Source organism: Heptranchias perlo, chromosome 1 (genome assembly GCF_035084215.1).
Source record: "Heptranchias perlo isolate sHepPer1 chromosome 1, sHepPer1.hap1, whole genome shotgun sequence".
NCBI lineage: Eukaryota > Metazoa > Chordata > Chondrichthyes > Hexanchiformes > Hexanchidae > Heptranchias > Heptranchias perlo.
Window position 1 is genome coordinate 183780973 of NC_090325.1, and position 12631 is coordinate 183793603.

Sequence of the window (12631 nt, forward strand, 5' to 3'; positions counted from 1 at the left end):
AGAAAGATCTGCTGACTGACATTTTAAGACAATACCAGTCAATGTCATCTACCTCTTAGGTGCTGACAGTAGGGTAATTAACACTCGGTCAACACATAGGTATGATGTGGAGATGCCGGTGATGGACTGGGGTTGACAATTGTAAACAATTTTACAACACCAAGTTATAGTCCAGCAATTTTATTTTAAATTCACAAGCTTTCGGAGGCTTCCTCCTTCGTCAGGTGAACGATGTGAAAATGAAAACCTCGAGGTTTTCATTTTCACATCGTTCACCTGACGAAGGAGGTAGCCTCCGAAAGCTTGTGAATTTAAAATAAAATTGCTGGACTATAACTTGGTGTTGTAAAATTGTTTACAACACATAGGTACCCACCCTTCAGCTAAATAGTCATAAAAGGACATCTATTGATCTCGCGGCGAGTCCAAGAAGATTGTTTCAATAAACACCTAACTTTATTTTACTGCATCAATATATCGATATTAGCAGAAATATTGTGCATCACCCCACTTTCAAACAGCTCTTGTACATTTTTAATACGTTTTGTTTTCAGGGCAATTATTTTTGTTTCCGGTAAAATGCAATATGGTAAAATGGCATCGGTGCCTTTCACATTCTAACTTCTATCACTTGTTCGTTTATGGTTTATCAATTCCCTTCCTATGGGAATCATATCAGCTTTGTATTCAACAATACTGCAAAATGGCACTGTCCCGGTGGAAATTTCTGCATTACTGCTTATGATTGCTAAATAATAAACAATCTTGCTAACAGTGTGCAGTATGTTGTCAGATCACCTTGTCTTTTTAATTGTATTTTAAAGGCTTGTCCAGAGGATTGTAAAATAAACTCTAACATTACTGTCAGTGTGGGAAAATAAATCAGAATAACGTTAAACCCAGGCATAAATCAGAGCCCGTGCCATTAAATCATCTGAGGAAGACGAATCGGTCTGGGACCATTCACCGCATGTTCAGCAAGAGTTAGAACTCTCAAGGCGAACTTTAATACTGTCAGAAATCCTAGTTCTGACGAAAGGTCCTCGACCTGAAACGTTAACTCTGTTTCTTTCTCCACAGATGCTGCCTGACTTGCTGATCTTCACCAGCATTTTCTGTTTTTATTTCAGATTTCCAGAATTTTGCTTTGGATTCCGTCAGAAATCCTATTTGCATATTCGTTTCATGCAAAGTCACCCCGAATTAATAATAACAATTCAAAGACTATTTGTAACATTACCCGATTCTATCCCTAAATTGATTGGCCAAATTTATTAACCTAAAATATAGAACAGTGGCTCGGAACTTCCAAGGCTGGGCAAATAAATGGAATGTTATCTCAAACATAGCACGGCCGATACACACATAAATAATGTACTTTGTAGTTGTTCAACAGATCAGGAAATCGTAACACCAAGAGATTAATTCACTCTTGTAATTGTGGGAACTGCATGCATACCCGTATAGGAGACAGGCCCTGTGTTTTGGAGACGAACGGCTATTCTGTCAAAATGTACACACATTAACAGAGCCCAGTGAAAGGTAAATATAATCTGACTAATACAACCAAACAACAAGACATATAATAAAAGAACGGCTACAAACTTAGATGAAACCCAGTGTCAGAGTGAGTGTACAGCAAATGAACACTCGGTCGGTAATAAAATGCAAAGGGCGAGATTGAAGGTTGGGAGGACAGAAACTGACCCATTGGTGTCTCACTAGTTTCCATGTACCCGGACACGGAGGGTCGAGGGGGTAGAATCATGTGTAATGTGCTCTAAACAACATCATTTCTGGTATATGAAGCATTTACAGTTTTGCTTATTGAGCCCGCTGGTCGGTTACCCTCACATGAAATGTTTTTTTTTAAATAAGCACCATTGATCACTTAAGGCGGCTCCCTCCAGATGCTATTGTAACGGCAATGTAAATAAAACGCAAATACAAAATATTAAATGCCTCAAAATGTTACCTCTTGCGCTGCTGTAGACGCGCCGCTAAATGTAATGAAAAGATAAAAAGATTTTAAAGACTAATTAAATAAACAAGGATTCATTACTCCTTCAGGTCGGTGCTTCGGTTCCTTTCCGTCCCTTGCATCTTTACCGAGTTGGGCTTTTGTTGCTGATATTCTCCTGGAATTTTTGATGCGCCACATCGATTAAGCGATCCAGATTCCAGATTAGCTCCCTGGTCACATTTTTCTATGGACTCTTCGTCAGACGATTCTGACCTTATTGACTCCAGTAGGAAAACTAAAGGCCGTTCACTTTTGCAGGGAGTGAATAACAGATTATTGCGGTTAATAATTAAGTAATCATTAATGGAAGCACACCTCCTTGAATAACCAACCTACAAATTTGCCTCCAACTGCAATCAGCCTGCGTCTCACATAGAAACGAATGAGATTTTCTACTAAGTATTTGGAGGTGTGATATTGGTGTCTTTCTGTCTTATGTACAGCACGATACTGTATAGTGTAAACAAAAACTTTACACAGATTTAGCCTTCAATGCAACCAGGATCACAAGACGTAATAAGAAAAAACTTGACTAAAGTTCGCTCCCGGAGCTTATTCTAAATAGAGCATACTACACAATGAGTGGATTAAAATCACCGCATTCTTCCTATTTGGAAATAATAACGAAACAAACGTTAAATCGTTTTGGGCGTAATAGAGGCTAATATTTCGGTATATCAATTATGGTTTTGGAATTATCGCCCTAAAGGCTGTGAAGTATTCAATATACAATTTATACTAAGATCAGTTCCCGGTCTCAGCTATATACAGGCGAAAGAAATCTACCGACCCATCCTAGATCCAAAGCAAGTCAAAGGAGCCCAGTATCCTCCGAATCTCATCTGATGAAACATTGTTTGTGTTTTTTTTTGTTCTTCCAGAAGGTCCGCTTTTCATAGATCTTGCACGGACACGGTACCTTAATGCTGCCAAGTTGATGTTGAATTTCCAAAGACCCCGTTGCACGCAGAAAATAAGCACGATCCGCCCAGTCTGCGCCGTTGCCTTTGTCCGCTAGGTGTCGCGATATGAGTAACTCAGCACCGCCGCTCCTGCAACTCTACAAGTGAGGTGGGTCCAAGTGTCCGCTCAGCATCAAACCGTCCATCCAATGTCCTACTGTTAGAGTAAACCAGTTAAAGCACACCTTTTAATACTACATTCAGGCTCGAATTTTTCCCCATTGCCTAAACAATTTACAGTTGTAATAAATTATATATTTCTTTCTGACACATTGCAAGGGTTTCCAAAGCCATTTATTTTGAATTAAAATTAGCTGATAATTCGCATACGAAGGATGACTATTGCATAAGGATTTTTTTAAAGCTTATGTAACTCTAAGTGCCACCTTTAGAGAACCCAAATATCGAAATTTCGAGTAAAGCCCACTTCTGGTGAAGTGTTGCGGTTTGATTGACTTCTGATGCATTTCCAGCACTTTTTTTTCGTTTTCATCATTGGTAAAGGTTCTACTCTACTGAAAAAAAAAATCTGGTTTGTAGAAATGAAAAGAGGTGCAATACTTGCTCGATGTGGTGTTTAAGTTTATGATCTCCATCCTCGGTAATGGCTAATGGAGCAGTGCACCCAGTCTCAGTTCAATTCAGTGAGCGGCTCCAGCGCCCACAGGACTTGAAGTCAGAGGCGCCGAGGCCCGGCGGAGAAGTGCCATTGACTGTCGTAGGACAAGGGTTGAGCGGTGAAACCCGTTGTCACAAAGCACACCTCCGACAGATATCAAATGTATCACGAAAACTCACCAAACCAATTCAATACAAATATAAAAGGAGAAGGATTTCATTTTTCTGTCATCGGAATCATTTACAAAACTTAGTAAACAAAATATCCTTCTGAAATACATAGCACTTAAATGTTATAGTAACAAATACAGCGTCGATTTAGGTTTGGGCATTTATGCATAAACGTTATATACAGAATACCGGAGAGGCATATATGGAGTATAGAATAGATATATACAGTCATCTATAGAATATAGGACAGATATATATATAGGCAATATTGAGCAAGAGCTATTTTATCCTACTTTATTTAGCTCGCTATAAAGGACATTCATTTACCCGGTTACAGATACATGCAACTTTATCTACATAAAAATACCGTCCGTAAATAGGAGCTGTACAGCCACATTAACTTTTTCCAACTTTACTAGCAGAATTCCTTGGTGCCTTACAAAGGGGAAAGTGTATGCGGGCACAAGGTTCTGATGCCCAGTTCCATTTATTAACTGTACGCGATAAGTGTAGCTTACATAAATATTAAAAAAACTAACAGTTACAGCATGTCTACTCGAAGTTCACTGAAGTACATTTTCTGGAAACGTATAACAACAGTAAAATTCTGTTAAAAGTATTTTACTTTTAACAGAATTTTACTATTACTCCGTTGAATGGGATTTCAACAACGTTATTTTCTGTACCATATGCATTGTATAATGTGACCATCTGTATTTAATAGATGTATAAGTCTGTGAAAAGTACGCCATAATATTTCAAAAGTTATACAAGTGATTACTTTTATTCTCTGATTTTTCATTCGATGCTCTATGCGGCTATCGGTATATTGTTTTGTTTTGACCAAATGGAAATGCTGATTTATTTTTTTTACCAATTGTATTGTCATTGATAAAACAAACCATCTCAGAGCACCGATAAATGATCTCTTGAACCGGCGTGGTGGTGGTTGGAGGGGAGGATCTGAATATTCAGTTAATTTTCACCATTTATACTCGATTGCCAGCGAATAATTATAACATCAACCTAGGATCACTCTGAACAGTCAATCACTGCAACATATATTCTGCCTTTTAAAGTTCTGGAAGCCTCAAGTCTCTGTTGTTTATGAAGCATATTTAACGGTAACGCGGTAGAAAGGTGACATCATTGCTGTCGTTCTGAACACAACACTGTCACGGAGGAGAAATATTGAGTATTGACCGTTTTCCATAAACGACTGATTCTGAATAAACAGGCTTTGGGAAAAATCAGTCCAAGCATACATTACCATCACATTACTTCATCAATCCACGTCTGACTTTATTGCTTTAGATTTAAATTTTAAACCAATTCTATATTTTTCTCGAAAATCACAGTTTTAATTTACAATGTGCCATGATATAATGACAAAGAACACGGAGGATAGTCTCAATGTGATAGCGAAAGAACTAACGGTTAGTTCAAAGCAGATGTGTTTTTTTCTCTTGTAATTATGTTAAGATAAACTTCTGATTACTTGACCCTATCAGAAACATTTACCAGGGTATCATTGGAGCCAGAGCAGCGCATCCCCGACACGCGTTCGGCCCTGCTGGCATCTGTCGCCAGTGTGTTATTGCTACATTTACGTTTGTTTAATTAAAAACAATTTAATTTACACATTCCTTGGGAAGCGTATGTTACCCAATTAACACCTTAACACAAACACTGTGCTTTGGGTGTTTAATCCAGCGAGAGTGTTTTTAACGGGATATTTCAGGTCAGTGCAATTCTTAAAACATAAAGAGATCCGAACCTTAGATTAGTTTAACAAAACAAGCCGCCGACAGATGTTTTTTTTTTGCAAGCTCTAAATAAAGGGTCATTTGGACTTTTTTTCCCCCTCTCTCTCTTAAAGGCTATTGTAGTTTTAAACCTTTTTTTTGTTTCACTTCAGTTTCTTTAAATATGCAAATTTATGCAAGGCGGGCTTTATTCGTCAACCAATCAAGAGAGGGTAGTTTGGCGAGGGGGTGCGACGTCACGGCGATATTGGCCAATCATCCGGCGCAAGTCCCCCATCACGCTGGCCGCGTTGATTGACAGCTGGAAAGTTTTTTGCACTTTCCCTCAAGACAGCACAGATAGAAAGCGCCTGAAGTGATGAGAGTGTTTTATTACCTCAGGCTGTTTCATCTGGGGCGGCAAGGCGAGAGCTCAATAAGTCTTATCTTCTTTTTAAAAAAACATGTATAAAGAATTCTGAGAGAAAGAAACAACCCCATCCCCATCACTGCACCTGGGAATTTAACAGCTGATTTGTTGTTTTAATCATTTTTTTTTAATTAAAAAAAAGCAAGATTCCCCAAGTTAAAGGATCAGAAAAAAAACCCAAACTGGACTTTTTGGACTTGATCCTGCTGCTACTGCTGCTGGTTTTTTCCCCCCCTCTTTCCCCCCCCCCCCCCCCCATTTCTTGTGAGAACTTGTGGCTGAATCTGACCACTTTTGGTAATGTTAGCGGTCGGACAGATGGATGGGACCCGGCAGAGCGCGTTCGTGTTGAGCAGCCCGCCTTTAGCGGCCCTGCACAGTATGACCGAGATGAAGAACCCCTTGTACCCTTACTCTCTGCAGGCCGGGGCCGGTGCAGGAGCTGGGGGGTCTTCCATCTCATCGTCCTCCAGCCCGCCCGGGATCGTCAGTGCAGCCGCCGCCGCAACCGCAGCAGCCACGGCGGGGCTCAAATCTACGTCAAGCCTGCCCGGTTTCCTGGCACATCAGCTGTCCTGCGCCACTCCTCACGGCATCAACGATATCCTGAACCGGCCGTCGATGCTACCGGGCGGGGGAGGCGGGGGCGGCGGCGGCGGAGGAGGAGGCGGGGTCGCTTCTACTTTGCTTTCGGGAATCCCTCGTTTTAACACCAGTCTCAGTCCTCCGCCCTCGGGCATGTACTTCAGCCCGAGCGCGGCTGCGGCGGCAGCGGCGGCGGCGGCAGCTGTAGCCCGTTACCCAAAACCACTGGCTGAGCTGCCGGGCAGGACCCCCATCTTCTGGCCGGGAGTCATGCAGAGTCCACCGTGGAGAGACGCCAGGTTGGGCTGCTCGCCGCGTAAGTGACCTTTTCTCGTTTCTGTTTCCCTTTTTTAAGCAATCATATAAAAACATTATTATATTATTGCACATTTTGACTGGACTCCCTCATTATTCTCATTTATTTCGTTCCGTTCATTTTAATTAATCTTTTTGCAAACATCAAAGTTTTGTAAATGCATTTCCCTAAGCTTAATAATTGTTTTTTTTAATTTTTTAATGGCAAACACTCGGGTCGAATTAACAGTGCACCGTATTAGATAAAATCCGTTACTATAACAATATGGAGAGATAGTTGATCCGTTGTCATATATACAAATAACTTAATGTCTAATCGTACTAAGTGCCTCAAACATACCGTTATGCTGCTCGTTAATTTTTTATCATTATGGAGTTTGTTTTATTTATCTAAAAAGTGTTGATTTGGCCAATTGCCAGTTTACCAAAACTTCGTATTAGATTTTCATATTTTGACAATATTAAATTTACAGAAAAAGGCCTTCCGATTTATTATATATTATGTCACCCTATTGCAATTTGAATCCTGCATCTGTAATCCTTTCCATCGAATTTGACCGAAATCTGTCGAGTAAATATTATTTGTAGTTTAACTCTCATTTCTTTCTCATTTCAGATCAGGGCGCCATGCTGATTGATAAAGACGGGAAGAGAAAACACACCAGACCCACGTTCTCGGGTCAACAAATTTTCGCTTTGGAAAAAACTTTTGAACAAACTAAATATTTAGCTGGGCCTGAAAGGGCGAGACTGGCATATTCGCTGGGGATGACGGAGAGTCAAGTGAAGGTAGGATTGTCTTGACAAATCTTGAATGGTTCCCATGAATTTTGCCAGCACGTATTAAAAATGCAGTAAAGATTAAGAAATGTGGACGAGGTAACACGTCAAGTGGGAAATATGACGGCTTTCACTGAAAAATAAAGATTCACAAAACGTATCTTTGATCTAATAAGATTAAGAAAATATACACTTAAAAAAATCTGCAGAATAAATATAAAATATTTTAATAACTCATTACAAGTGAGATGTGCGAGCTGGCGGCTTTTATAAACTACTGTTTCCTGATCAGATAGCGCCGTTTCGTACCACAGAAATATCTTAACTTAGCATCTATTGTTCTATAACATAGTATATTTTTAAAACATCCTATGTAACACTGTTACTTAATCTAAACGAACACGCTGCACTCAGTAACACTTGCCTTATTTAGATATATTATTTTCCGTTGCTCTGTGGATTTGCAAAGTTTTTGTTTGACATATTTTTCTTCCTTTTTTTCAAACAGCAATGGGTAGCAGTGTCTGATCTGCAAATATGCGGGTTGTCTTACTCCAGATATTTTATCTGTTCGGAGACTTGTAGCGCAATCGTTTATACATTTATTCTGCCAAATGATTGCCATTACTGATAAAAGAGCGTCACCCTCACCAACAATTACAGTAAAGTTGATGACACCACAGCTAAATATCTATTATAAAAAATGCGGAAAAGGGTTGTGCAAGTTTGGTGCGTTTTTCCATTATAATTATTAATAGAACATTACAAATTGTAATCTAGCTCTTTTTAAAGAAACGGTAACAAAAATAGCACCGTGCACTTTAATACTGAGATATAAATAACTTACTTTTATGTGATTTTAAGTAAAGATTAAACTGTCGCAGTGCTTAATCTATCTCTCCATGAATAGTATATGCGGGCGCGCGTATGTGACACACAGTTCCTATAGATAAGGTGGAGAACGTCTTTAACAGTACATGATCAATATGCTAAAACATGCATAATTATACTTGATAAGGAGAAGCTATATTTAAATATACAGTATCAAAATTAAAGCTAATCCAAACACTTTATTCTCTCCAAAGCGCATCTTGAATTAATACTGCCACTTTTGCGCTCATGCAAAGTAGCTTTTGTCTGCACAGCAACACGCAAGTAGCAGTATAACTCCGAAAACTACCCAGTACACGACGGCCCAGGGGTGAGAGATTCCCCAGCAGCAGGCTTCTCCTCCCAGTTTGAGTTCCCACAGCATACAAGTGTAAATCCAGCCCTCTAGATTCGGTGCAAATGTCAAAATTGCCAATCTTAATCTTAGAACGAAAATAAAACGGGTAAACATTTCTGATAAGATGCTCGGAGGCGTTTGTGGAAAGTCTGGTTTCATTTTTTGATAGTTTTCAAAAGGGCGAGGCGAGAAAGCAAATAATTGTTTTTTTTTAAAAGTCTTTCTTTGTAAGCAATGCCGCATTCCTTCAATTGTTGACAAACAGAGAATGTCATTCTTTCAATTCAGGTTTGGTTCCAGAACAGACGGACGAAATGGAGGAAGAAACACGCGGCAGAGATGGCAACTGCCAAGAAGAAACAGGACTCGGAGACTGAGAGACTGAAGGGCACCTCGGAAAACGATGACGACGATGATGAATACAACAAGCCGCTGGATCCCAATTCCGACGATGAAAAGATTTCCCAGTTACTAAAGAAACACAAACCTACTACTTTGCACGTGCACACAAGCGAAAACGAAAGTTCCTAAGGAGAGACGGGGGACTTTATATTCCTAATCCTACAGAACCTAGCACTAAACTCTCTCTCTACCACTCTCTCTCTCTCTGTACATTTTCAGAGATGTATATATTTTTATAGTCTATATAAGTTATGGGAAGATTTGATCAGAAGCCCCGGCGCTGCTAAGCACTAATTCTCAAGGCTGATGATACGCCTCTACTCAAAAGGACAGAGCGCATTTGATCTCCAGCAGCAGGCACCTCTGGTTTGTGGAACATTTTTATACCAAGATAGGTGTATAGAAATATATTCAGATCAGAGACTGGGATGCTCAGTTGTTGTGGAGGGAGTAATGGGCGCTCCGGAACTTGTAAATAACTCATGTATTAAATACTGAACAGAAAAAAAAATAACTGTGAATATTTATGTGTAAAATACATTTTGTATAAGAAAAGATCAGTTTAAATTAGCGCTGGCTTGGTTTTTAATGTATAGATTTCGTTTCGTTTTTCGTGTTTGGAATCTTGTGGAGTCTGAATGCCAAGTGTTGCCAGAATTTGTGTTTGTGGATAAAAAAAAAGTATGGTATCTTTTTAATTCGTTAGCGTTTAATAAATTATATGGTAATTCAAATAAGTGATCATCTGTATTTCGGCAGCTCGAGGAAAGTTTCTTTACAAATGGAGGCTTTATGGTCTCAGTACCTGAATCACTGAGTCGATAACCAGGCAGGGGTATTAACAGTTGCTACATATTCTATCTCAGTTGCGCTGCAGTGTTTTTCAACTGCACATTCAAGACTGGTATATACTTTACTAGTAACTTTCTGCATTTTTCAACCGATTGTTTAACTAGTCGCGGTGATGTTATTACCGTGATTATTCCCGGTGAGAAATTATATGTGCGTGCACTTGAAATATATATTTCATGGCCACCACCGAACGGTGTTAAATTTATAACCGAATCCGCCCTAAAACCATCTTGGGATCTCAATTCAATATCCGAATAATGGCTGGTGAAATCAGGCCCTTTGTACCGAATGTAAGTGCTGTTATGTTTAGAGATTTGGCTGGAATTCGCTTGGTATTTTTGAAGATTGGAATTTTAAGTAGTGCACTTTAAGAACAAAGTATGACGGAGGGTCATTAACATTTTGAGCGGTTCCTTTATGGTTAAATAAGCATATTATTTAGTTTAGACGCTCCATGCTTGATTGTACCGGATTTGTGTAATTCAAATAGCTGGATGAAGAGGCACTTTCGGTTTAATTCTGAGATTCAAATATTTACGGCATTTGAGAGAAGGATGTGCAAAATCACCTCCTCGTACTGATTTGAAGGAATCCACTGAACTATATTGAGATGCTGTTTAAAAGTAACGGAGGGACATTAAAGTAATTAGGGGGAGAAATTAGACAATGTAATTTATTGCCATCGTGAGGACATTTTTCTGATTAAGCATCTTCCCTTTTTTTTGCTTCAATAAACTGATCAATTACCATGAGAACGAACAGGGCTTTTGTATTCAGGTCGGGAGTTTAAATGGTGTATCGTTTTAATGTGAATATCGAATGTAATTGCAGTTTCTCCATTCATGTTACTGCAGCCGTCAAAGCTGTAAAAGAAGAATGAGAATAACTTGCTATAGAAATGAAGGCGTCCCATTGTATGCTGATGGGATTCAGCCACTTGGACTGAACGTGTCAGACTTCAGAGGGAAAAATACTGTTGCGCTGGAGGCGGTTCTATCAATTGCACGGTGAATTAAAACTGATACAGAACCGGAGTTCTCTCATTTTAAAGGGGGACCTTTAATTATATATGGCATTAATGCAACTCTTATGGACCAGGAGCCGAATCAGTTCACTTCATGCACTAACAAAATGGATGACTCTGCATCGGATTGTAGATCAGGGTAATGTATGGAGGTAAGTGTTGATGCGAAACAAGCGGGTCGGTTCCATTATCTCTAAACCTAGTCCATCAACGCAAATGATCTAATCCGCCCTGACACTTATTTCAATTGTTTTTAATTTTTAAAAAAGCGATGCTGTTTCTTACACTAAAAAGGTCATCAAAAACAATGAAAAATCAGAAAAAAAACAATGAAAAATAAGAAAAAAGCAGCATGAGGCACGTGACAGGGTCAGAGGACAGCAGCTGACACAGGTATAAACTCCTGTTCTATGACATCCAGCCACTGGACAATGATTCTTTATAAAGTGTTGTCACTCAAAATGATAAAACTATGTTTGAGAAATAGAGGTGCAGTTGGATGTTTTTTTTTCTATTGAAGTCTACAGGCAAATAGCATCGGGGTTACTTGCAAAATAAATGACCACACGGCGCCAGGACGGTGGAATAATTAACAGTATTAATAAGTGATAAAAAGACCACGGTGTAAATTTACAATGTCGCTGCGTTTGCCTTGCTGGTGTGCCAACTAATAGGAATTTCACCCGCAGTAACGCAACATTGACAGCAATTATGCAAAACAATTTATTTTTGAAACACCGACACAAAATGTTACATTTAAACAATAATTGAAACCAGAACTGCAGCTAATTTCTCACTGCGCGCAAGAGCACGTTTGGCCCCTGACTTTACGGTGTTTTTTCTTTCAGTGATTTTATCTGGGCGCCTACAACTTTTGCGTAACAAGTTTCAGTTTGTTAACTGATGGGATTTATTCTTTCATGTAAAAATGTAGCAATTAAGTTGGCTTGTCGTGCTAGGTATTAGTGCAGTACTAAAGTTACCAACTTTAAATCAAATGTATCACAAATGTCTGATATCTTTTTTTTGGCGAGGAGATGACTTGGTGGGGTAATATATAGGACGAATTCGGGACTAATATTGAGATACACCAGACTTTATCTCTCGGGCGGAGCAGTAATTAAAATTGCGCGGGCGCTTTTAATTATCAATTAGATTCAAAGGACATTTGAGACCATATTTCATTTTGGCTCGTGATTAAAAACATTTGTTTCAAATCTCAAACTACACCTCTGGAAATCGCGCATTTTCTCTTGGTCTCCAGTTGCTTTTTAATCATTGGGCAGAGAGAAAAATCTGAAATCGGTCGCATTCTTACGAAAAAAGACTTGATCCGAGCACATGCACTCCGAGGAACACAGTAAAAAAAACCTCAACAATTCGCTACTCTCAGCATATAGAGAGTCACACCTACCAACAACAGATTGCATTTATATAGCGCCTTTAACGTAGTAAAACGCTCCAAGACGCTTCACATGAGTGTAATCACTCTGAAA

At 39.3% G+C, this 12631-nt stretch overlaps 1 protein-coding gene across 1 annotated transcript; it reads left to right on the forward strand.

Annotated features, from left to right (window-relative positions):
• The first annotated feature begins 6249 nt into the window (after positions 1–6249).
• nkx6.1 (NK6 homeobox 1) lies at positions 6250–9388 on the forward strand. The gene is made up of 3 exons (XM_067973397.1): positions 6250–6850; positions 7466–7638; positions 9146–9388. Exons 1-3 carry the CDS (start codon positions 6250–6252, stop codon positions 9386–9388), a joined length of 1017 nt encoding a protein of 338 aa, XP_067829498.1.
• Positions 9389–12631: the final 3243 nt, after the last annotated feature.

Coding starts and splice junctions, on each gene's coding strand:
- nkx6.1 (XM_067973397.1), top strand. CDS start 6,250: ATGTTAGCGGTCGGACAGATGGATGGGACCCGGCAGAGCGCGTTCGTG. Junction 6,851..7,465: donor CAGGTTGGGCTGCTCGCCGC/GTAAGTGACCTT, acceptor TTCTCATTTCAG/ATCAGGGCGCCATGCTGATT. Junction 7,639..9,145: donor TGACGGAGAGTCAAGTGAAG/GTAGGATTGTCT, acceptor CTTTCAATTCAG/GTTTGGTTCCAGAACAGACG.